Source organism: Protobothrops mucrosquamatus, unplaced genomic scaffold, assembly GCF_001527695.2.
Source record: "Protobothrops mucrosquamatus isolate PMUCROS unplaced genomic scaffold, P.Mucros_1.0 scaffold1345, whole genome shotgun sequence".
Classification (NCBI taxonomy): Eukaryota; Metazoa; Chordata; class Lepidosauria; order Squamata; family Viperidae; genus Protobothrops; species Protobothrops mucrosquamatus.
Window position 1 is genome coordinate 17,189 of NW_015387541.1, and position 25,741 is coordinate 42,929.

General features: G+C 35.4%; 1 protein-coding gene across 1 annotated transcript in view; it reads left to right on the top strand.

Moving 5' to 3' along the window:
• Positions 1-2,292: 2,292 nt before the first annotated feature.
• The window catches only part of LOC107292458 (receptor-type tyrosine-protein phosphatase T-like), a gene marked incomplete at its 5' end in the record, with an annotated part of 181,919 nt that continues 158,470 nt past the window's right edge, over positions 2,293-25,741 (top strand). Inside the window, 4 exon segments of the mRNA XM_015821547.1 lie at positions 2,293-2,399; positions 3,968-3,974; positions 9,565-9,861; positions 11,745-11,854. Of these exon segments, the coding sequence (XP_015677033.1) occupies positions 2,293-2,399; positions 3,968-3,974; positions 9,565-9,861; positions 11,745-11,854 (521 nt within the window).

The window sequence follows — 25,741 nt, forward strand, 5'->3', positions numbered from 1 at the left end:
TTATTATTATTATTATTATTATTATTATTATTATTATTATTATTATTATTATTATTATTATTATTATTATTATTATTATTATTTAGTCACCTCTAGGTGAGATGGGTGGCATATAAATTTTATAATAATATAATACAACACAACACAACACAATACAATAATAAAAGGAAATGACCAACATTTCTAGTCAAGTACAACTGCTGAGAAAAATAAGGTTCTGATCTCAAATGTAGAAACTATATATTATAGGGAAGATAGCATTCCAGACACTGGCTGTGTGAAATACTTTCAGGTGAATACAAAAAAAATATTAGAACTGAAATGTTTGTAAAAAGGGGTCTGAGGAAATGTAAGTTTTGAGTAACTATAGTTCACAGTGGAAAAGTTTCCTGCCTGCCTGAATTATGTGTTAACTCAAAATCCACATAATTATAGTAATAAAAGATAGTTCTGTATATATTTTGTGTTATTATACTGCTACATGGAAATAAATGTCTTATGAAAAAATCAAAATTATACTGTGTTCAAAGCATACTGTGTTCAAAAAGAATTTCTGGTCAATTTTGTCCCACTCATTAAATTCAAAAAGGACAGAAAAACATGTAATAAACTGGTAAGAATAGTGAAAGTGTTCACCAGGACTGTTTTCTGTTCAAAAGTTCAGTTTCTGAATGACCATTTTTTAAAATAATTTTTGTTCCTTTTAGCTCACATCGATTCCTTTTAATCATAAACCATTCAAATATGTTTATAGTGTTACTTTGAAATAATAGAGTTATGGTCGTAATCACTTCTCTGTTCAATTCTTTCACCAATTTTGAGAACCTTTACAATCAGTTATGTTTTGCTTTATATAATTTCCCTTTGTCTATCATTAAAAAGTGCAATTTGTTGCAAATTTTGGAAGGGTTTCAGGCCAAGATTTTAAGATCTGCATGAGGCTCTAAAGTATGCTGTTCACTCTAAAACTGTGGAAAGAATTGATCATCATGGAGAGATGTTAGAAAAGTAAATGTCAAGTGTCATGCCTCTCCTTCCTTAGATTTTTCAGTTAGCTTCAAAAAAATGTGATAGATTACAATCACCATCTTTTTGTTGGAGAATTTAGGAAGCTGTCATACCAAGGGATTATATACCTAAATAATATGTTATAATTAAGTAAATGGTTAAGTGTTTGAAGTTATTATTCAAAAATCAAAATATCAGATATCTATGAAGAATGGCATTGTAGTCACAAGTGAGAAAACCAGCATTTTTAATTTAAAATTGTCTCCATTTATTTAAAGATTAATTATAAGGCAGTTAGGAGGCACAATTAGAAACTACATTATGGAAGAAAAGTCTGTTAATCCTACAGATAATGTGCTGCTACAAAACCATGCTGAGTGTTAGCATGCAAATTAGCCCAGCATTATTTTATGCAGTGTGATACCAACACTGTGATATTTAAATTTCAGGGTCTTTGTTTGTTTCAGCTGTCATTTGAGCATTTGACATCATGTATAAATAATTCATTGACATCCAAAATGTTTATCCTGTCTATGATGCAAAATAACCCTGACCTACTTGCGCATTTTATATGGAAACAATGATGTAATTGATTACATTAACAATTCTACTATTTGCCCTGAATTATAAAAAGGATGATAAGAGGTTAATTTGTCTAGTCCAGGTAGAATGGCCTTCAGTCTTCACCTCCCTTCCTTAGCTAATCATAGTGATAATATTCCATAACTGCTTGAATCCCAAAGCATTCTGAGTACAAAATTCTTGTATATTGTCATTCCAAAAGTGAGACTTATTTAAGTGATCAATATTTCATTTTTCTGACAGCAAGATAACATGTAACAATTTCTAATTGGCTTAGTTTTCACCTATAAGTCTAGGAGATCCACATTATCTGGTATGAGAGTTAGAAATTTTTTTCCTTAATTTAGGCTGGCTAGATCTTACTTTGTGTTATTTTTCTTCTACTTTTCAAACCATTTCTTCACCTAAAAAAATTATGTTAGAAGTGTGCTACCTATTTGGAAATAACCTAAGGTACTTCTTCCATTTGACTATACACTTTAGTTATGCTATACCTTATCAGCTATGTATATTGCTCTGAGGAGAAAAGTATGAAAAGGAGTTGATTTTCTCAGCAGTAACTGGAAGTATAGGCTGGCTTTTTACATTCCCCAATTAAAATTTCCAGAAGCTTTAAACACAGGAAAGAATCACATAATGGAGATAGAGTTAAAATTGACTCAGATACAGTTAAAACAGCTCTTTTTTTAGCCCTGTGTATAGGATATGTTTGCAAGAAACTATGGGTCCAAAAAAGAGTAGCAGAGAAACTATGGGTCCAAAAAAGAGTAGCAGAAGATGGCAAATACACCCAGCTGCTTATCAGTAAGGTCAGGAGTGTGGGGTGGCTGAGGGTGAAGGGTAGAAACTGCAGTCCAACAATATTTGAGGGTCAAAGACTGTGTCTTCCTGCCATAAAGATAAAGCTGAGAAATTCATTATGAACAGAAATCACAGAACCAACTGCATTAAATTCCTTAGATTTATAATCCTTGGAGATTTCTTCATATACATACATAGAGTTGCATTAGAAGACCACAGTTTCTTTTTGTATCTAGAACTTTACTTTTCCCCAGAAACATGCTGTGTCAGTCTCCTAAAGTGAGAGCATCTCATTTTGTATTATTCTGTTTTTTTCTGCCATTCCTTTTTTGAATTGTGATTTTCTTTATACTTCTGTGATTGCTGGCTTATAGGAAGCTATGTGAGTTGAGAATTCTGATTTAGATTCTTGTTAGTAAAAGTTATCTACCTCCCACTGTCAGGAAAGCAGAGAGGGAGGGAAGAGACAACTTCTGTCAAACTGTTGAATTTGAAATGGAAGGCTTTATCTGAGCGTGAAAGCTAAATTGAAACAATCAGGCATAACCCTTTAGGTTAACTACTTGTTGCAAGGGCCTAATTGCAAGAAACTGTTCCTGTCACTAATGAAATATCACTGGCTAAAAGATGGACAGATTGGTCTGAGTCCCCCAAAGTCCATTTTTTGTGACCCAATTGAGGGCACAGAGGCACACACAATTAAATTCAGTTTCACAGCAGTCAGTTACATAATCATTATGAAAGAAAGAAAACAGCTTTTAATAAACTTATTTCTCAGTCCTTCATTTCTTGGATCAATGTTAAAAGAAGAAATGATATTTATCTGCCTTGTTAGGTTGAAACATATAGATATTTTGCTAGTTATATGAACTCAGATTGCTAAACTAAACTGTTCCATGGCCTCAGTGGGTTTGGTATGTTTTTATAGTTTAAGATGGTAGGCTTGCATCTGCACACACAACATTAGTGCAGTCAATCTTAGGTTTGGAATTTGCAATATTATTATATTAACAAGTACGAGTATTGTATTAACTAATTCACTCTATTCATAATCATGAAACCTCAAGAAGTTTTTTCCGCCTCTACATTCCCATTTCACCACAATAAGATTGAGTTAAACAAAAATAGTCGTTGCTAAATGTCTTATAAAATTGATTAAAAGACCCTGCATCATGTGGGGAAGTCAATTCATATATAGAATCTATATTCTTATATCAAATCATTAATTTTTAATTAAGGTTCAATTAATTATTTTAATTAAGGACCACATTCTTTTATTGACATTTGCTGGTCAGTTTAATATCCCCAGGAAAAACTTTTAGCAGTGTCAAATTTTTAGGAAAATGAGAGGGCTTTGAAATGACTTTTCAGTGTATATATGTTTGGTTCCCACTCATCTTCCAGAAACTGGGCAAAAATGGTCAAATTCTCTTCCAGAAGGATTTGGGTCTTGATCCCATCTTGATTTAGTTATAGTTTGGTTAATTTATATTAAGTTGTCTTTGTTATTTCCCTCTTCCTCAGTGTTGGGAAATTTTATTATGGATATTGTTATATATTTTTAACTTTATTACAGATTCTTAGTAAGAGATTCAGAAACCTATGATTAAAGTTATAAGCCAAATATCAGACTAAGTAATAGGTAATTCCAACTGCACATAACATCTATCAGATCTTAGTTGAACATGGAAGTTAAGTAGGATTGGATCTACTTAGTATTTGAAAAAGAAGACCACCAGAAAATTGTCAGATTACATGAGGAAGTAGAGGTTAAAACATGATTCTATGGCCTTTCATGGGGAGCCCAAAGGAGCACGGAGTCATGAGGTTTGTTGGTGCCATGAGAGCCCCCTCTTTGACTTTATCCACCAATTAAACAGTTTAATTATTCTTGCCTCCTTTTTAATTCCAAAATTTTAACTCTTAATGTTTTAATTTTAATATACTGTTTTATATTTTGATGCTTTATCGTACATGGCCAACAGTCCCTCTCTGAGGAAGATGAGCAGTTCAGAAATGTGAAATATAAATATAAATAAGTTAAAAAAAAATTCATAAGAAGTCAGTGGCAAATCTCTACATTATTGCCCCAAAATTATATATATCCATATAGTCACCAAGAATCAAGTGTGAGATAAGGGAGTTGGAAGTTTTAACCTCTATACTATTTATACAATAAATATATTGTTGTATCTGTGATGAAAGGAAAACAAGGGCTTCCTTGTGAGAAAATCACAATGTGAAGGTTCTTGGCTCTGTAAGGAGAGACAACTCAGCATAGCAAATATATACATAATATTTTATTGTACCACACTCCTTCTCCAACAACAGGCTATTATACTGGTTCAATTCTGCCCTGCTAGGACTTTGCAAGATGACATTGTTACATTAATACGTCTTTAATACTCAGTACTTTATACTCAGTGTCTTAATGCTCAGTTTGAACAAAAGTCTCAAAGTTTATAAAGTAGCGTAAATTGCCTTTTTCCAAAGTTCTTATACTATTTGGAATGTGGTTACTCTTCTTCTGGTTGATGCCGAGCTCCAGGCAAAGCTCCAAGCTTTAGACAAGATTCCCACCAGGATATGCTGCTCACTGTAGTTTGTGATCCTGGCAGTTGAATGAAAGTTCTCTTGCTTGCCAATCTTCAGATGTCGCTTCTGCTTGCCAATCTGTGTGCTCTTTGCTTATCACCTTTGCTGCTACACCCTCCCCTTCCCCACTCTTAGTATTTGTTTTTGTAAGTTCAAAAGACAGGGTGGAATGAGGCTGCCTTTGGACCAGCACATCTTTGGAAACATGAGGATGTGGCTCAATTATCACAGGCAGCCACAGCACCAGCTTGGATGCCTGTTAGTAGAGTTCTGACACAATGGGTGAATGCCTGAAGGAGGGAGGGGGGAGCTTGTCTGCATGACTGCAGCTACTTTTGAAAAGAGCAGAGAGCAAGCCCAGCTTCACTCCCTCACACACAGCAACAGAATAAATATGTTTACAGACTTTGTGCCTGCTGTGCATAAAGGCTGCTCTGATGAAGAAGCAGTATGAGGTTGGAGAAGACTGTTGAGGGAGATGGCAAATGCAAAGGACAACAAAAAGAAGCCTGCAGAGAAAGAACCTGCTGGATAACTCTTATCAGGCCTGTATAAACAACCCCCCTCCCCACCTTTCTAAACTGCCTGGTCCAAGCAGAGAAAGGAGATGGGTTCCTCAAGCTGGAAACCCTTTGTCAGGGGGAAAGAACAGAGACAGAAACTCCATCAATAAGGAGTTGCTTATATACTCACAGCTGAGGTTGGAAGGCTTATTGAGACTGATGATGCGAGAACAATGCTCAAACTGCCACTTCCAGAAGAGTTCCTTGGTGAGACATTTTATTTTGAATGTTACTTTGAATTCTTGACTACTGAGGGTCCAAAGAGTTTCCTTTTGTTTTCAGTCTCTGACCCTGAATGCTCAAGGAATGGTAGAAGAAACTTCAATAGGTTCTGTACATCTTTAAAGAGTCCAGTTTTGTTTTCATTAGTCAGGTCTCCATCTACAAGGATCTGGAAGAAAAAGATCATTAGCACAGTTTCTAGTGGACCTATTCATATTGATTATATTGGTTTCAGATGATTATACATTATAAATGCCATGTTACCATGCATTTCCTATCCAAATAACCTAGGCATCGTGGTTGAATCTTGTTCCGGAAGTAAGTGACACAGACTATTTAAACTGTACCCTGGGCTCTCACACTGAGGGATGACAGGTTTTCTGTACATGTTCTTTAAGACGTTATTCTTATACAGGAAAAATATACTTTTAATTTCCCGTTACTTGCAAAAATAATCATTTTTCTTACTCTGTAAAGAAAAAAAAATCAGAAAAAAAGGTAAGGCAGGAAGCAACTGATAATGTCAGCTGGGGGAAAAGATTGATTTTTGCACTTACCATTTTTTATTTCTAAAAACTTCATGCTAAGAATCCCTCTTTGATTAATTGCTTTATATACATATGCATTTGTGCTTTCTTCAGTATTATGAGAATTATGGGGTTGGAAAACTATCCATCTCTGCATGATAAAACTGTACTAGTTTAACTGAAGCATGTGGATTTAATATTATTTAGTTACATTTGAACAGATACTCAGAATGAAACTGAAAATGTTGAACCTTATTTCAAACAAATCAAGATTTTTAATTCTTAAAGCTTGTGTGCATGGATAAGCCATTTTCATTGATCAAGGATGATTCATTGCAGATGACAGATTTACAAAACATGTGCTACTCTGGTTGAAGGCCATCTAACAATTGGATAACAAACTTAGAAAAGATGTTAAACAACTCTACCTTGTTAATGCACTGCTATTTTTTCTTCTATCTGACGTGACCCTAAAGTTTAAGATTACCTATAGCACATATAGCAAGAAAACCTGAAATAGTCAACATTTCTGGTTAGCACAGAATGCAAAATCAATTATTAATGCATATTTTATATTCTGATTACTAACTCATATCTGGTAATTTGTTACTACCATGATATTGCACTTTGTGTAATTTGGGCATAAGGAATTTTGTAAAGCTAGTGTTACAGAATGTAAACTTGTGTTATGGACATACTCTGTGTAACAAAACAATTGTAGTTTATTCAGCAAACCATGGTCTGACAAACCGTAGATGAATGCAGGTACAAATCTAATCAGAATGAAACTTTAAAGTCCTTGCTGTATATCTTGAAATAAAGAATAACCTTTGTATTTCTTTAAATGGTCCCACCAACACAAGCTGCTTTCCCTCCATGTGAGAAATAGTTATTTTAAATGTTTAGACTATTGAATCGTTTTTGTTAAAAAAAATAACACATTTAAAATAATTAAATAGGTTTAATTAAAAGAGAAGGCATCAATTCTATACAGTGTAGCAGTTGTTTAAAGGATCTATTCCTTATTTATAAGCAAATTAAGCAGGATAGTTTTTGTTTTGTTTCCTGAATGTATGTCAGTATACTGCATCTACCTCCTACTTGGTGAGGTGCCAGCAAAAGTATGTTGGCTTTTAAAATGGTTGCTGAATTTGAAATGCTTGGAGTAAAAATGGGTTATGTTTTCACTTCTGGTATACCAGGCAAGCTGTGCCAAAACTGACTTGAATTGCCTTTATTGTACTGGTGGAATTAAGGTTATTAACCTAGGCAATTTTTTCTGTCTCGCTAAAAAGCTTATGAACACTTTGATTGACTAGTGCTGTGATGGCAGCAATGGTAAATATCTATGGGTTTAACAGTTTACTGCACACTTTGCAGCAGAGATATATGGAATGCAAATGGTAAAGACATGAATGAAAGGATGAAATGAAAGATATGAAGCTCTACTGCATGAAATGAGAAAAGGGAAGGATGTAATAGGTTAGAATGAAGGAGATGCAATCTTTTGGAATGTAAAGTAGTTGACAAATACTTGTATGGAAATAAAAGTGTTGGTTTAATTATGAATGAAAGAGGTAAAATGCATGTCAGAAAATATGAACTGGTGTCACAGGTTTTTGTGGATGGACTTTATAGGTTAGTGATAGTGCTGATGTTCAATAATTAGCATGATCTGGGGAAACAATCTGGTAGATGGCATGGAGGGGTGGCTGAAAAAGAGACATAAGTTTTTTGTTTTTTAAAAAACTGTGTCATTAGACATTTGAAGCTCTAGGCATGAATGGGAATAATGAATAATGAGTATTTGACTAGAATAATTTTTACTTTGAATATCTGGTTTAAGCAAAGCTGTATTTCTTTTAAAAGAGAAGTGGGGTGAATAAAAAAGCATGGTTCTTTTAGTAAAGGATGCAGAGATGGCAAAAGATTATTAATGTAGGACAGGCTTCTTTTTGGTAATATTAAAATTGGATTGGGATGGATAGATGGGTGGGTGGGATGAGAAATCGCAACAAACAGCATCAAACCGAAGTTCACCAATTAATGAATTTATTTTGCTAATGCAGAAGTTCATTCCATAAACAGCTTTGCATGTGAGAAGAACTGTGGCTGCTGGTTGTGTTTTCACATGTGAGATGTAGCTCAATAATTTTCAGATTACTCTTAGTGTGTTGTGGTGATACCTTTCCCTTGATTCCCTCAGGGAAGGGACATATACTGTAGATGAAGACATGAAATTATTGGGTTGAATTTTACACAACAATTGCATGAAACCAATGCAATCAGGCTTTTTTTTAAGGAAAAAAAAACATGTTATACTCCAGACATGACTACTAGTACTTTACATATAAGAAATGTGTTGTTTTAATCTTGTAAGCCAGTATCTATTGTGTGGGATGAGTGGCTATGTAAATCATATAAATAAATGTATGAATTTGTAAACCAAAGTAGTTCTTACAAAACAATCATAAGCATAAATAATACATTTAGTAATCTCCATTGACACCCAATCTAATGGGAACAAATTAAATATCAAATACAGAACATATTTTTCCTGATTTTTCAAAAACTCATCAAAATGGCCACCAACCAGACTTGGGGTTTTGGGAGGCTATTCATAAGAACAGATGCTATAGTGAAGAAAAATCCCTTTGTCTTCCTGAGCCTCTAAGATGGAGGTACCTTAATTATCCTTTTGCACAATGAAAACATAATAAAGTTCTGTTTGAAGTAGAAAATATTTAAGATCCAAAGCATAAAAAGCTTTAAAACCAGCATTTTGAATTGTTCTCAGAAATCTATCAGCAGACAATGCAGTGCTTGCTAATGTGTTGTTATAAGGATACAATAGCTCTTAAATATGATCAAATGGACTCTCACATTCTATATTAAATGGTTTCTTAGCAATCTTCAAAGCAGCCCTATGTAAAGCACTTTGCAATGTTATAGCTTTGAGGTGTTAAGTGTATCAGTTGCACTCAGTGCTTTTTTTGTAAAAAAAAAAAAAAAGGTGCTGGAACTCACACATATCATACAACCCACCTTGCCTACCCTACAAGGTTCCATCCAAAAAAGGTGCCGGAACTCCATTCTGGGCGTTCTATGATAAAAAAAAAAAGCCCTGGTTGCACTCATCTAAGACATTCGTTCCAGATAGATATACCAACTGAAGCTGGCATGTTTCTCTGTCCAGTGTTCACATTCAAATCCATCAGATGCTTTCATTTATCATCAACTAAAGCATTACACATTTTCCTCCACAGATCCAGTCCATGGTCCTCAGAATGTAGAGGTTGTAGATATCCGATCACGTCAGTTGACTTTGCAATGGGAACCTTTTGGTTATGCTGTAACTCGTTGCCACAGCTATAACTTGACAGTTCATTACCAGTACATATTCAACCAGCAGAAATATGAAGCAGAGGAACTAATTCAGACATCATCACATTACACGTTGCGAGGATTACGCCCCTTCATGACCATTCGATTGCGGTTGGCTCTTTCAAATCCAGAGGGCAAGATGGAGAGTGAAGAATTGGTGGTGCAGACAGAAGAGGATGGTAAGAAATAAAGTTCTCACTATTTAAATTGTTTAGGGAGGAAAGGGAATTAAAAAAGGCTTAAAGTAAGATTTTACTGGTAGATAGAAATTCAACCCATATGTTTCACCATTCCAAAAATAGACTACAGTTTAATATTGGAAAAATAAACCTCTAAAAATTGTTGCAGGCTAAAATTATAGCTAATACTGAACATAATGAAGCTTCCCATTTTGCTTTTGGGAGGATTAGTTCTGATTACATCTTAACAAAATCAGTAACTATATATGTTGGAAAATTTTAGTTGTCTTCTCTAAATACGTGTCAAAATGTTTCAGGTGAGTTTGCTTAAAGTGTGCTTAAGAATTAATTAATTTATGTTCAAAGGCATGTCAAAGTTTAAAAAATGCAGTAATTTCAAATTAATAGACAATGTGCTAACCAGGCATCTGAATGGAAGTAGTTATTCCTTAGTGTTATTTACTGGTTATTTATTTAATAGGTCATTCTTCCAGGAGGGTAAGGATTCAAGAGAAGGAAAGGAATTAAAGATCTATATCCGTGGTGGCGAACCTATGGCATGCGTGCCACAGATGGCATGCAGAGCCCTTTCTGTGGGCACGCGCGCCATTGCCCCAGTCCTAGGTCTTCAGCTGTGTTTTATAAAACCTTTTTGTTTTAGGCCTCCACCGCCATGTGCAAAAAAAAAAGAAGGTTCAATCAATCAATCAATTTCAACTTCTCGCGGGAAAAAAAAAAGATCTCGCAAAGTTGGAATTGATTGATTGAACTTTTTAGTCCCACCCAGTCTGCCGTTACCACTGCAGCCACGGCCACCCAATGGGCCACACCCACTCAATCGGCCACGCCCACCCGGCACCCAATGATACATAAGTGGGTTTTGGGTTGCAGTTTGGGCACTCGGTCTCTAAAAGGTTCGCCATTACTGATCTATATGTTAATTAAACATATTTATTTATATTTCATATTTCTAAACTGTCCTTCTCCCTCAGAGAAGAGCTATCTCTTTATTAAAATGAGTAATCTAGTTCAGGGGTCCCCAACCCCCAAGGTGTGCAAGCGGTGCATGAGCATGCATGTGGCTCTACTCATATAAGTGATGGGTGTGCATGTGACTGTATAAAACTCCATTTGTGCAAGAGGCAGGCGTGTGTGCCTACTGCAAGCACAAATGGAGCTGTGTGCTTGAGCGTTCTTGCCTGCTGCATGCATGGAACCATCCCCTCTCCTCCCCTGCCACCACCACTGGTTCGCAAAGCTGGAAAGGTTGGGGACCAATGACCTAGTTAATGGAACCCTAGCAAAACCAAGTACTGTTATTTTAACATGTCACTATTGCACACAGATGGTCCTTGTTTAATGACCACTCATTCAGTAACCATTCAAACTTGCAATGGTGCTGAATGAATGGTAATTATGACCAATCCTCACTCTTATTTCAGTTTCAGTGTCCCTGTGGTTACATAATTTCCATTTGCAATCTTCTTTCATGCTTTCCTACAAGCAGCCAATTGAAGAACTGACAGAAGGTTACAAATAGTGACCATATTACACGCATGCTTAAGGACCCATGGTGTTCATTTAACAGAGGCAACTGGCAGTGCTAGAATTTCTGTCACCAAGTGATACAGTCACATGACATTGTACTTTATGATTGTGTCACCAATGGAAATTCAGGTCTCAATTATTGTTGTTAAGGGAGGAGTATCTGTTATTTACAATTCACTCGTATTATTATAGCACACAAATTTGTACATGGTTTGGAAATAATTGTACAATTTTTGTCAGAAATCTGAGTGAATATTGATTGTAATATAATGTGATGTTAGGTTATAGAAAAAAATGAAATATTAGGATTTATAACATTTTTATTGTATTTTTAGTTCCTGGAACTGTTCCCCTTGAATCTATTCAGGGAGGACCCTTTGAAGAGAAGATCTATGTTCAGTGGAAGCCACCAAATGAAACCAATGGAATAATTACCCTCTATGAGGTAAGACAGAATGGATGCCTCAAGCTATACTCCTATTCCTATGATGGATTTTATCGTTACTTTTTGGACTGTTAATTATTATGGTATGTTCTCACTTGGCAAAAAGGATTGGAGTGTTTAGGTGAACAAGTTCTGCATTGGTTTCACCTGCGAGGAATATTGTAGAATAGGGATTTGAATTACTGGTGTCTTACAACTCCTTAACTCAAATACCTTGATGCTTGTACCAAATAAAATTCATGCTTTTTCCTTTTGCTTGTAATTGATGGCATAGTAGTAGATATATAAAGAAATCCTAGTTATGAAATGAAAATGATTTATAGTGGTATGTCAATGCAAACATATCTACAGCAGAGCTGAGGTAAAATTAATGTCACAAATTTTAAGAGCAAATATTGTCTCAAACTGGTATGTCTTCACAAATTTGAGGTTGAAGTGTAATTACTGCATACATAATAAAGTCCATTACAAATGTGGTCTGGCTGGATATAGTCTTCACTTTGCCTGAATTTCTAGATATGATTCAGTCCCATTGATCAGATATGGCAGGGGTTTGTTTTTTTTTCATTGTAGTAGGAATTCTGGAGAATGGAGGATAGACATTATATATCCTTTATATCAGTTGGGATGCATTCTTTCAGAGTTCGGAAATCTGGAGTCCAAGTTCTTAAAATGCTATGATTTAGCATTATGATAATAAAATAGTATTCATCTGGATTTATGTCATCTCCCTTTGTTTTTCTCTGTGGAATGTAGCCTTGTGGAAATCAAAAACCTCCATATTAGTTTGATTGCTACAATTAATTGTAATTAGTGATTTTAATCAGGAAGCCAAAATGAAGACTAGAATCTCTTGCATGTTACTCATGGTTTAATTCCTATGTTCTGGCAAGAAGAGATTAAATATGAATAGTAAAATTCAACCTTATTTCCTACCTGCGGTTTTCTTTAAAGGTTCAGTTGATACACCTTTGAAAATGGAATATGATCTTGTGTATTGTGTCAAATTTTAGTCTCTCAAATGACTACCGTAGTTCCATTGAAATGCCTCTGCTATAAAAGCAGATGGTAGAAGGTTGGGGGTTTGCAGCAAGGTTAATGTGCTGAGCCTTTCACATCTGGAAACATGATTTTCCAAAGTGGTTTGGGTCAAAGGAAGAAATTGAGTTGAATGCTTTCAGCTGAGTCTCCGTGGATCTTTCTGCATGTCACTGAAAAGCTTCCGCTGTTTGCTGCAACTAGCAATCTGTAAGCAGACATTCTCCATTGTGGTTTTTACACTGCAGACCAAAGTATTTTAGATTACAAGATGAGGAATGAAGTATATCTAACTTGAAAATAAAGTCAGGCAGTACAATTGCCACTAGGATAACAGTCCTTAAATAGCAAGTTATAATTCTATAAAAGATGTCCCATTAAAACAAAAACGCTATGAACTAAGTACTTTAATGTAATTGAAATATTTACACTAGAAATTTGGATGATCTGGTGTTATAAAAATTACCAGAAGAAATTACAATACAGGTTGTTCTCGACTTATGACCACAATTGAGCCCAACATTTCTGTTGTTAAATGAGATATTTGTTAAGTAAATTTTGCCCCATTTTACAACCTTTCTTGCCACAGTTGTTAAATGAATCACTGCAGTTGTTAAGTTAGTGTCAATGTTGTTAAGAGAATCTGGCTTCTCCATTGACTGCTTGTCAGAAGGTCACAAAATGTGATCACATGACCCCAGGACACTGCAACTGTCATAAATATGAGTCAGTTACCAAGAGTTTGAATTTTGATCATGTGACCGTGGTGATGTTGCAATAGTCATAAGTGTAAAAATGGTCACACATCACTTTTTTCAATGTCGTTGTAACTTTAAATGGTCACTAAATGAACTGTTATAAGTTGAGGACTACCTATACAGGCTTTTTGACTTTTAGAGTTTTTGAAAAGATACTTCCGTATTCTTGCCAAGAAAACTAATGGTCATGTTCATAAAATTGAACTGGGGAAAAAAAATGAGACTTGACTTTTTTCTTTAGATATTTACCTATGGCAGAAAGATAAACTCAGTTGTCTGTAACAGCATTTACCAAATGGATGAGAGCAGCTTGGGGAATGCCAAGGGAGCACTTCTAGAGCAGCACCAGTTCAGAGTGCTACTGGAGGTGTTAGGTAGGGATGAAAGATATCTCCTTTTTTTGTCAGCAAAAGCATTTATGTTGGATGTAGTCTATTGGGTGGCAAGCAGGGAAGGCTTAGATAAAGTGCTATGTCTTGCAGAGAATTCTGGAAGTTAAACTGATTCAGAAATATTTCTAAAAATATACTAGCTCTTGTCCCCTTAGAAAAGAGCTGATAGCAGTTTTCCAATATTTGAAGGGCTGTCACAGGGAAGAGAGGATCAATTTATTCTCCATAGTACTTGAGGGCAGGATAAGAAGCAATGGGTAGAAGCTTGTCAGGCAGGATAAGAAGCAATGGGTAGAAGCTTTCCAACTTGGAAATAAGGAGGAATTTCCTGACAGTGAGAATTATTAATCAGTGGAACAGCTTGCCTCTCAGAGTTGTGTGTGCTCCATTGCTGGAGGTTTTCAAGAAAAATTAGACAACCATTTGTCTGGGATGGTATAAGGACTCAACCTGCCTTGGGCAGGGGGTTGGACAAGAAGTCCTCCAGTCTGATGATTCTATGATTCTAAGTGGAATCTCTTTCTTATGCATTAGTGACTTTTCTTCTTTATGCAGAAGAATGAATTCTTAAAGGTTTATAATCTTCCTAAGGGATGCTTTGAACACAAATGTTGGAGAGTATAAACAATGCTATTTTAAATTGTGAATAAAATAATTCTGTTTTAAAATCAGATGCTTATAATCATGATACTGTTTCCTCTGTTCTTCCCTCATTTTTCTTCCAGATTTGAACAAATCATTGCATTTAAAGGAAAATGACAATTCACTTCAGGCATTCAGCACTTAATGTAATTAATTATGCTTGAAGAAAAAAAAATGACAGCACTATTAAGATTATAGTTTTAATAGCTACAGTATTTGAAATAATGTATTTTTATAATGAAAATTGAAGAGTTCACTATGTCAGAGACACATTCCCTTGAAATGGGATTACACGCTATATGGGGTTTATTGTAGCAAGTGAACACATAGCAAAGCAATAACCAAATTACTTCCTTCTTTTGCTAAGATAGTTAGTCAGGGTGCAGTGGGACTTGGAATTGGAAGACAATGCTGTAATTTGTTATTACCTTGGCAGTACTTTGGCAGTTTTGCAAGGCATAAAGTTTCAGTAGTCAGTATATCTCTTTGGATAGGAAACGCAGACTGGTTAGAGAATGAGATGTATAATGTTGGAAGGGATAATTAAGGCCACTGAGTCCAGCCAGCTGTTCAGTGCAGAAATCCAAGGACAAGAATCCATGTCAGATAACTCTCCAGCCACTACTTGAATAAAAATAGTGAAGAGAAGTACACAACCTTTTCAGGTAGATAGTAGTTTATCACATAATATGATTTGTAAGAACAAGGCTTCTGTACCTATAAGCAGACTCATCACTAGTACTGCTTCCGATTAATTAGAACAAGAGAAATTCAGACTGACATATGTAGCAGCAAAATTAACATAATCCCTAAGCCACCATAACAAATTAATGTGTCCAACTTTCATAGTCCAGATCTGATGTTGTTGCATACAGAATATTTACCAGAGCATGCAGAATACAAATCTACACCAAGCCAATAAAGTGTATATATTCTTTTAGGGTATGGAGAGCTCACTTTTCACAATGACTATAATTTAATGAAACTGAATTCCACTTCAGTTGCTTCACACTGAATTTTTGTTTAACTCTTGATAGCATTACAGTGATTTTAGGATATATTATGCAACGTCATAAGAGAACTAATGACTTTGTTATATAGCTGGTAGACACTGGAATGAGATCAGTGGAAATGATAGTAATACTAACTCAAATATTCTTTCTTTCCCTTTTCTGCTTTTCTGGCAATGATACTAAGAAGATTTGAACACTGCAGTGTTATTCTTTAAGCCATGAAATTAGATATACCATGCTGTGGTACCTCCTCAGCAGCTTTCCATTATCCTTATCTTTTATTTAGGACACTGATCCAGGTTGAGAAAAGGCTTAGAGATAGGCAGTATCAGAGGTATCTACCTAGTTCACCGACAGTAGAATGTGTGATTCCCATCTTGCATTATCTTGTGAGCAAGTGGGTGACCTGTTCTATTTCCAGTCTTTTAGCATTTTGGAATGGTTGTGATGGCCCTGAATATTTGCCTAAGAAGGAAGAAGCCCAAAGCCTGAAACAAAGACATATGCCAGGTTTTAGTCAGGAAATAGGGACAGGTATTGGTACATTTATAGGTTTATTCTTTAATTTAATTTCCAATAAAATCCAAAAATGAAAACAATGAAACATTTGGCATTAAGAACATAATGTTTCTCTCAAAACAGTCTCTTCCAAAGATTGTGTTCTTTTTAACTTGATTTGTACAATAACCAAGACACCATTCAAACAAGCAGCTTTCTTTTGTCTATATTCCTAAACTTCATAGTAAAACCTCTGAACTGTATAGCATAATAGACACATAGAACTGAAAGGAATCATTGAGGCTCTTGAGTTCAACCGCATTATTCCAGATTCAAGCATCCCCGTCAGAAGACTGTTGTGGCTCTGTATAAACTGATCCAGTCAAGTAGAAACAAGAACCTCTAATATCTGCCTGTTGTTACTACATATGTGCAACAAGCAGAAATGATACTGATTTGACAGAAATGTTTGGGAAAGGACAATGGGAGCCTAGGCATTGGCAGTGGCATACAGGAGGGCTTTTCAACCTCTTCACAAATTGTACCCTTTTTAGGACATGACAATACTCGAGTACCACCAGCGCTTAGCAAGATGTCAAAAACTTGATGACTGAAAGAAAAATGGGTGGGATTTTGGGTTTTACTGGTTAGATTCATTTGTTGTTATAGAAATGGCTAGTTTGTACTATTATGGAAAAATAAAAAGTTGAGGTTCAATGTTTAATGCTTCATTTTACTGAACAGAGGAAGTCAGAAGATGGCCATCAGACTGTTCCTTTAGTACTCTAGGATGAATAAATTATGTTTTAGCTGTTTTCCTACTTTTTAATGCTTTAATTTATGTTATTGGTGATGATTTTAGATATTTATTGTTTTAGCCTTGTTGTATGCTACCCAGAGTAACAGAATAACAGATTTGGAAGGGACCATGGAGGTCTTCTAGTCAACCCCCCTGTTCAAACAGAAGACCCTATACTATTCTAGACAAGTAGCTGTCCAGTCTCTTCTTAAAAGCCTCCAGTAATAAAGCACAATTTTTGAAGGCAAGCTGTTCCACTGGTTAATTGTTCTCACTGTTTGGAAATTTGTCCTTAGTTCTAGCTTGCTTCTCTCCTTGATTAGTTTCCATCCATTGTTTCTTCTCTTGCCTTCTGGTGCTTTGGAAAACAGGTTGATTCCCTCTTTTTTGTGGCAGCCCCTCCAATATGGGAACACTGCTATCATGTCACCTCTAGTCCTTCTTTTCACTAGGCTAGACATACCCAATTCCTGCAACCATTCTTTATATGTGTTTTAACCTGCAGCCCCCTAATCACAACACCTTTGTTGTTGTTTTCTGCAGTCTTTCCAGAGCCTCAACATCTTTTTTTATAATATGGTGACCAAAACTGGATTCAGTATTCCAAGTGTGATCATAGTCATGTGCTTGTGAAATGGGCAGCTATGTAAATTAGATAAATTTATCTATATGAATAAATAGACTCCAATTCAGTCTTGGAATTTCAGCTCTTTCAAAAGTAGTTCCTGACTATGTTCCGTCACTCACATTCTTCTATCCTGCTCTTTCATCTTGCTCGTCATATTTTTTTTGTGTGTGTCTGTGTGTGTGTGACTGTATATACTTATGTCTGTATGTGTATGTGTTGTTATTAGAAAAACCTAAACCAAATAGTAGTTTTTAAAGTTATACATTTAACTATCATTAGTTTTCCTTAAAATCAATTATTTCCAGCATTACACAATAACTTTCTTTCAATATTCCTAGCTACTTTCACTTCCGTAACTAAGACCATTTCTCCTGTAGTGACATCTTAGTGCTTTCAAGTGTTGTCCATCCATAGCTGAAGCAATGAAACATCTGTCCTCATTAATGTTATTTTAACACAGAATTGGATATATGCTGTAAGAATAGAATAGAATAGAATAGAATAGAATAGAATAGAATAGAATAGAATAGAATAGAATAGAATAGAATAGAATAGGACAGGACAGGACCTTGGAGATCTTCTAGTCCAACCCCCTGCTGAAGCAGAAGAACCTATACCATCTCAGGCAAGTGACTGTCTAGACTCTTCTTAAAAATCTCCAATGATGGAGCACCCACGATTTCTGGAGGCAAGCTGTTCCACCGGTTAACTGTCCTCACCGTCAGGAAGTTTTTCCCTAATTCCAGGTTGCTTCTTTCTTTGATCAGTTTCCAGCCATTGTTTCTTGTCCTGCCCTCTGGTGCTTTGGAGAATAACATGACCCTCTCTTCTTTGTAGTAGCCCCTCAAATACTGGAACACTACTATCATGTCTTCCCTATTTCTTCTTTTCTTTAGACTAGCCAGACCCAAGTCCTGCAGCCGTTCTTCATATGTTTTAGTCTCCAGGCCTTTGATCATCTTAGTTGTTCTTCTCTGAATTTTTTCCAAACTCTAAACATCTTTTTTGTGATATGGTGATCAAAATTGGCTGCAGTATTCCAGGTATGGTCTTACTAGGGTTTTAGCTGTACTAATATTTCACATGATCTATGTCTCTGTTTATACAGCCCAGGATTATATTAGTGTTTTTTTTTTTTTTGCTGCTGCTGCTGCACACTGCTGGCATATAGTCAAGCTGTTTTTAAGCCAGGTCTTGCCTAATCTGTACTTGTACTTTTGATTTTTCCTGCCTAAATGTAAAACTTTGCTTTTCTCCACATTAAAACTCATTTTGTTGGATAGAGCCCATTGTTCAAGTTTGTCAAGATCTTTTTGGATCCTGAGTTTGTCTTCTGAGGTGTTGGCTACTCCTGCCAATTTAGTGTCATCTGCAATTTTGACGAGTTCTCCTTCAATTCCCTCATCTAAGTCATTGATGAAGATATTGAAGAGTACTGGGCCTAAGATGGAACCTTGTGGTACCCCACTGCTTACTTCTCTCCATGTGGATGTAGCGCCAATGAGGACTACTCATTGAGTACGGTTTGCCAAATAGCTACAAATCCATCTGGTGGTGATGTCTATTCCACCTTTTTCTAGTTTACCCAGGACTAGGTTGTAGTCTACTTTATCAAATGCCTTACTGAAATCTAAGTATATTATGTCCACAGCATTTCTCTGGTCTACTAGTTTAGTCACTTTATCAAAGAATGAAATAAGATTGGTTTGGTATGATCTGTTTTTAACAAACCCATGCTGGCTACTAGTTATGACTTTGTTTGCTTCTAGTTGTTTGCAGATCTGTTTTTTATTATCTTTTCTAGGATCTTCTCAGGTATTGATGTTAAACTGATTGGTCTGTAGTTTCCTGGGTCCATTTTTTTTCCTTTCTTGAAGATGGGAACCACATCAGCCTTTTTCCAATCCTCAGATATTTCCCCGGTGCTCCAGGATTTTTGAAAGATATGGTTCAGTGGTTCTGAGGTAACATCTGCCAGCTTCTTCAGAACTCTGGGATGTAGTCTGTCAGGTCCCGGTGATTTATATTTGTCAAGGTCAGATAGGTGTTCTCTTACCATTTTCCTGCTTATTTTAATTTTGGTTTCTAGTTTGTGTTTTGCAGTGGTTTTTTTTGGTATGTTGGGCTGTAGTTTCTTTTTGTGTGAAGACTGATGCAAAGAATGAGTTAAGCAGCTCTGCTTTCTCCCTGTTGTCTGTTATTTCCTTGCCATCCCCTCTCTCTTTAGTGGACCTACAGTTTCCTTAAATTTTTCTTGTTGTTAATATGTTGGAAGAATCTTTTTTTTAAAATTATCCTTGATTTCTGTTGCAAATCATTGTTCATTCTGAGCCTTCACTTTCCTGACTTCATCGTTGCATGTTCTGGCTGTCTTCTGATAATCGGCCTTAGTTATGTGCCCCTCTTTCCGTTTTTTGTATTTGTCCTTTTTGTCTTTCAGTTTGTCAGACAGATCTTTGTGCAGCCATGCTGGTTTCTTCTTGAAATTCTTGTTTTTCTTTTTCAGTATTGTGCTGGTTTGGGTTTTTATGATTGCATTTTTCAAAGTTTCCCATGTTTCTTGGGTTGTTTTCCCCCTTAGGATTTTCATCCATAGAATCTTTCCTAGGATCCTTCTGAGTTTGTTAAAATCAGCCCTTTTGAAGTTTGAGACACTGGTTGGATTGTTTAGAATTGCTAGTGTTTGCATTATATTAAATTCTATTATGACGTGGTCACTTTCACCCAAGGTTTCGGCAACTTAAACTCCGTCTATCACTTCTTTTCTATTAGTAAGAATTAAGTCCAGTATAGCTTTGTGTCTAGTTCCCTTCTCCACCTTTTGGATGACAAAGTTATTGGCTAGGTTGGTTAGGAATTTGTTTGATCTCCTGCCTGCTGCAGAGTTTGTTTCCCAGTTGATATCTATCTATCAATCACTAGTGAGAAATAGTCTAAGTCTTCCACTTTCTTATTCAAATTGTCCATGCTCTTTTGGTATCATCTTTAAAAAGTATCTGCTACAAAATTCTTCCAAATGGAAGAAACTGTCCCAATAAAGGAAAATATTTGTAGCTCAGGGTTGAAATGAAAGGTCCTTGGTTCTCTCTGAACCTGGTTGTTTTCTTGCAGATAAAATAGGTAACACCATCAATGTTAGTAAGTAACTGAAACCAAACCCCATTCCTTACTACCACTGATGATGTTATCTAGTTTGAATAATGAAACATCTTCAAGAAAACAGCCATGCTCGAAAGAAACTGTTTTCCATACAGGAATGAACTCAGCATTAGAAATAGCAACATGTAGTTTCAATAGTTGACCTCAGTATGTGTGTACCTAAAACAACCATCAAGATAAGAGTACACTAGATTTGGAGGCTGAGAATTCCCCCCCTTGCCCTAATGGATCAATCAATACAGTTTTGAATATATGATTTATCATATACACTGATGGATTCTCACTGAAAAGGCTTTACATTTATCAATTTTTGTTAGCATTCATTTTCTTTCTTCCCCTTGTTTGCCTTAAATTTTAGTTGTAATATTTTTAATTTGTGCTTGTATAAATAATAAGATGCAAGTGAAAAATTACTGATTCTTTCATATATGAAAAAGTAAAAATGGAGAATAGAAGATACAGCTGGCTGGTCACTTGTACACATCATCAAAACCTTAACATAAGAACAAATAATAAATGAATTTTATTGTTGATTCACTTTGCAGAGTGAGATGGATGGTATATAGGTTTAATAAATAAATGAAGGTACAGATACCCAGCCAAAGTTGTGCCATTTGCTAGTAATTTGTAATATATGCATTCCATTCCATTATATTACATACATAGTGTATTTTCAATGGTAGCTTAGGGTTAGCATGTGGAATTGTTGGTGTTCTCTGAAATTCCATTATCCTACTCAGTAATATCAGTACAGGAGAATTGGAGAAGGGTTATGTTGATAGGATAGAGAATATAAGTGATGTGTTAGGAAGCAGTAGTTAAATACAGCTTCTTCTCAACTTACCATTGTAATGGAGGCCTGCCCATTGTGGTCACAAGTCATGAAGGTGGAGTATCTCAAGTGGGGGAGGGCTGGGGAGACTTAGCACTGGCCCAGGCCCTCAAATACAGCACCTGCCCAGCTTACACATGGCCTGTTCTAGGCCTACCAAGGCTTCTCCTACCCCTTGAGTTGTAACTTTGAACTGTTGCTAAGTGACTGGCCATAGGTTGACGACTACCTATGATCTATCTTGACTACTTTGCACCTGTTTTGATGGAATGACCCTATGGGAAGGTTTCATTTTGTAGCTGATTGATGCCTTCTTGGGAGAGTGTGTATTTGGCAAATAAGTAGGTGGTTCTGTCTTAACTATGAGTTGCATGATTTGTGGTGCTGTTTATTGTGACAGGATAGCCCATTGGCAATTGAGCTATCCCTTCAATTAATTATTAATTAATTCATATGATTATTAAAATTTGTATTTTGCCATTTTTGTCTATTTAATGGCAATCATAAAGGACTAATCTAATCAAGAACAGATGGAAATTAATAGATGGAAGAAGCTAAATGTTCTGTGTGCCATTTTCCTGTGGTGGGTGAAATTGTTACACACTCATACATCAATTAGGTGTTCTCTCACTCTTTGTCTCTGTGTCTGTCTGTCTATGCATCTATGAATACATTCATTCTAATGGGATTGTTTTTGTCATTCATGTTTTGGTACTGAAGGTTAGAGTGGCAAAAGAGAAAGATGGGCCAAGAAAGGATTAAATTTTCCCCTTCCATTTATTGGGAGCCTTATTTAGATTTCCCTCAAATATCCTCAGTCTTAAGTAAAACAAAATAGAAAAATGAATTGAATTGCATGTTGCACATTTAATATCATAAATGGTTTGATTTCACAGTTAAATTAAACATTAATTATATTAAGTTGTTTATGTCAGGGTATAGATTGCAGAGGCTGATCCCTAAAAATATGAAAATCTGATTAAGTTTTCATGTTTAAATATCCTATTCTATATGCATTGATACACTACCACAAAACAATATGAGTTATTTGCTGTGCTATTATAAGGAAGTTGACAAGATGAACTGGAAGTTGACAAAAGCTTTGGAAAAATTAATATACCTTGAACAGATCCTATGAAGAGCTGGCACAGCAAATTGTGTGTAAAGCAAAATATTCAAGCCTGAAGGACTGAGAAAAGTACAATACAGGAGACTGAACAACTCCTCAATGTTTAATCTTACCAAAGCAATTTCTATGCATTTCATTTTATATGCTATTAAACTGAACAATACTGTTCACCAATAAAGTCATTTAAAAAACGCAGCTCATTAAAACTGTTCCTCTAATATATAGCTTTCTAATTAATGTCAGTGGGTTGCAGAGCTTTGAAAATAGAATAACAGAATTGCCTTCAATGTTGAAGAAGTATACTCTGTGTCTGTGTGTGTGTGTGTGTGTGTGTGTGTGTGTGTGTGTGTAGTGTATGTATGTAATGGCATTTTAATGAAATCCATAATGTTCTGTATTCATCATAGTGAGGCTAACAGTTGCTTTGTTATTTATTTTTTTCCATTTTTCCATTTCTATACCACTTCATTTAATTTTACTTATTGCCAATGAAAATCATATTATTTTAGGAAAGTGTGTATAAGATAGTAATAATAATAGTGCAGAAAATGCAGTGGCTTGTGTGTAATGGAGTATTTTACAAAACTAGTTTTGGAGGAATGCAAATATTAACTATTGTTGAGAAGTAAACATTATCAGTGGCCTTAATTAGCACTTGCCAACATGATTTTCAATAAGAACCAATCATATAGATATGATTCTACCAATCTCTTTTTCAGCAGATATTGATTGCCTGTTCAAGGTCATATGCTACTGATATGCAAGAAATAAATTCATATTAATCACAATTGAAAGTAGATGAAAGTAGTTTAAAGTAACTCCTCCCATTGCCCATTTTGTTTTGTTTGCAAGATGACTCATCCAGGTTTTTATTATTTATCCTTCCTTTCAGCTTGTAATACATCTCAATCCTTGCTTTTTGGTAGAATGGCCCTCCAAACTTGCTAAAGGGCTTTGTGGCCTCAGGAATTTGAATAAGAAACCACCAACAAAACAATCATTGATGAACATCAAATTTAAAATTTTTAAACACTGATGCCATGTTATTACATTATGGGAGGTGTATTATCTTGTATTGACACAATATTATACCAAGGTAGAGTTTTTATAAAGCAAAAACATGAAAACCATAAACATAAGCAAGGTATGCTTAATGCTGAAGAGATCAATGCAAATTCTTTATAGGTTGATCAGAAAGGTTTATATCATTTTCAGGAAATTTGACCTCTCAACCCAGTCAGTCCACCATAGAAGTTCTCTTTATTTAACCTTGTTCTCAATAAGCTACCATGTTGTCCAGGACAGACTGACAGAAAGATATTTTTCAACTTGATAGCTGACTTCTGTGGCTAAAGGAGAACTAGAATGTTGGTTTCCCCATATCTAGTCCAGCACTTTAATCATTACCCCATAATGATTCCTTGAGATGGACAGATTTCATAATACTCTATATAATTACTTTAGATCTTATTCAGTTGGGGTTTTGTATGACTATACTCTGAAGCTTGGGTATATTTTGATAGGTTTATCAACAGAGATATTTCATGAAATATCTCTGAAAATATAAATTAATCTTACTACATACAACACAGCCTATTTAAAGATAGATAGTACAAGTGCTCAGTTGGCACCTAAATAAGAAGCCACAAACTTTATTTGTGCATTACAAAATACTTTATTTATGCATTGCAAACTTTGTGCATTATAAGATTACACATAAAACAGTCTCTCTAAACATTGCTGGTCAAAATGTTTGTCTATCATCCTTCTGCCTGGATTTCTTCTGAATTTCAATTTGACCAAACATTTGGTGTTAATCTATTTCCTATCTATTAAAATTCTGTGTACAAATGTCCTCACTTAAGAGATATTTGTTTCATTACTTCCCCGGGCAATAACTCCCTTGACTACTGCACCATCAACTGTTGGGGAGGGAATCAAAAACCCCACTGCACAACTAATATATAATGTTCTAAAGACCTTGACTAGGTAGTAATAATGAGACAAAGCCTTAGGCTATAAATCACATTGATTTGGGAATTGTAGGAACTTGTTCTGTTTTGCCTGAGGCAAAGGTCTGCTCTGCTGTCAGCAGTGTTTCCTAAAGACTCCTGGATTCCTCTGTCATGGTAATCAAGTGCCAACAAGGCTGCTTATAAAACTGCATTTCTTCTTACTAAATCCCCAATTACTCACTACTACTTTAGCTCATGTAATCCCAATGATAAAATGAGTGTACTGTAACACTGATGAAGATTCTATTGAGGAAATTAAATGAATATGATGCAATTGAATATACTATATGTACACACACACACACACACACACACAAAAAAAAACAAAACAAGACATTCCCTTGGCATATTGGACGTACAGAATATTCTTCTATAACAAGTTATAGAAGGTTGTTTTGTAATTCTGAAATGAAGAAGTTTTACCAATAAAGTGCTATCTTTCATTAAAAGCAGAAAAGTTAGATCTTCATTTGCTTTCTGGATTTTCTTTTTTAAAATACACAAACAAGCGAACAAAAGACTTTTGTTAATAATGCAATACCAACATTTTCAAAGTACATCAAGAAAAGTGCTGCACTACCCTAAACCAAAACATTACATGGAAAAGCTGAAGATGCATTGGAAATGGTATGTTAATTTTGCAAGTATATCTTATGTCTCCAGAGAAAACTAAAAGCTGCAGGAAGACTAAGAAGGCAGCAGCTTTATTAAATATCAATTTCTAGCAATTTAAAGCATTCATGTGCATCAGGCAGAGCCCCAGGAGTATTTGCTTCAGCAATCCCTTGGCGTGAAGTCCAGGAGTGTAAAATGGAAGATGAATAGCTGTTGGGCAAAGAGATGTGGCTTTTACCCTTTCAGTTTATGAGACTTCTACAGAAAACAACATACCCAAAGATGTTATAAAAACTATTGAGTTGAGTGAAATATTCCTCAAGTTAGAACCAAACTGGTTGTCATGCAGCAGTTGGCATTCCTTTCTTT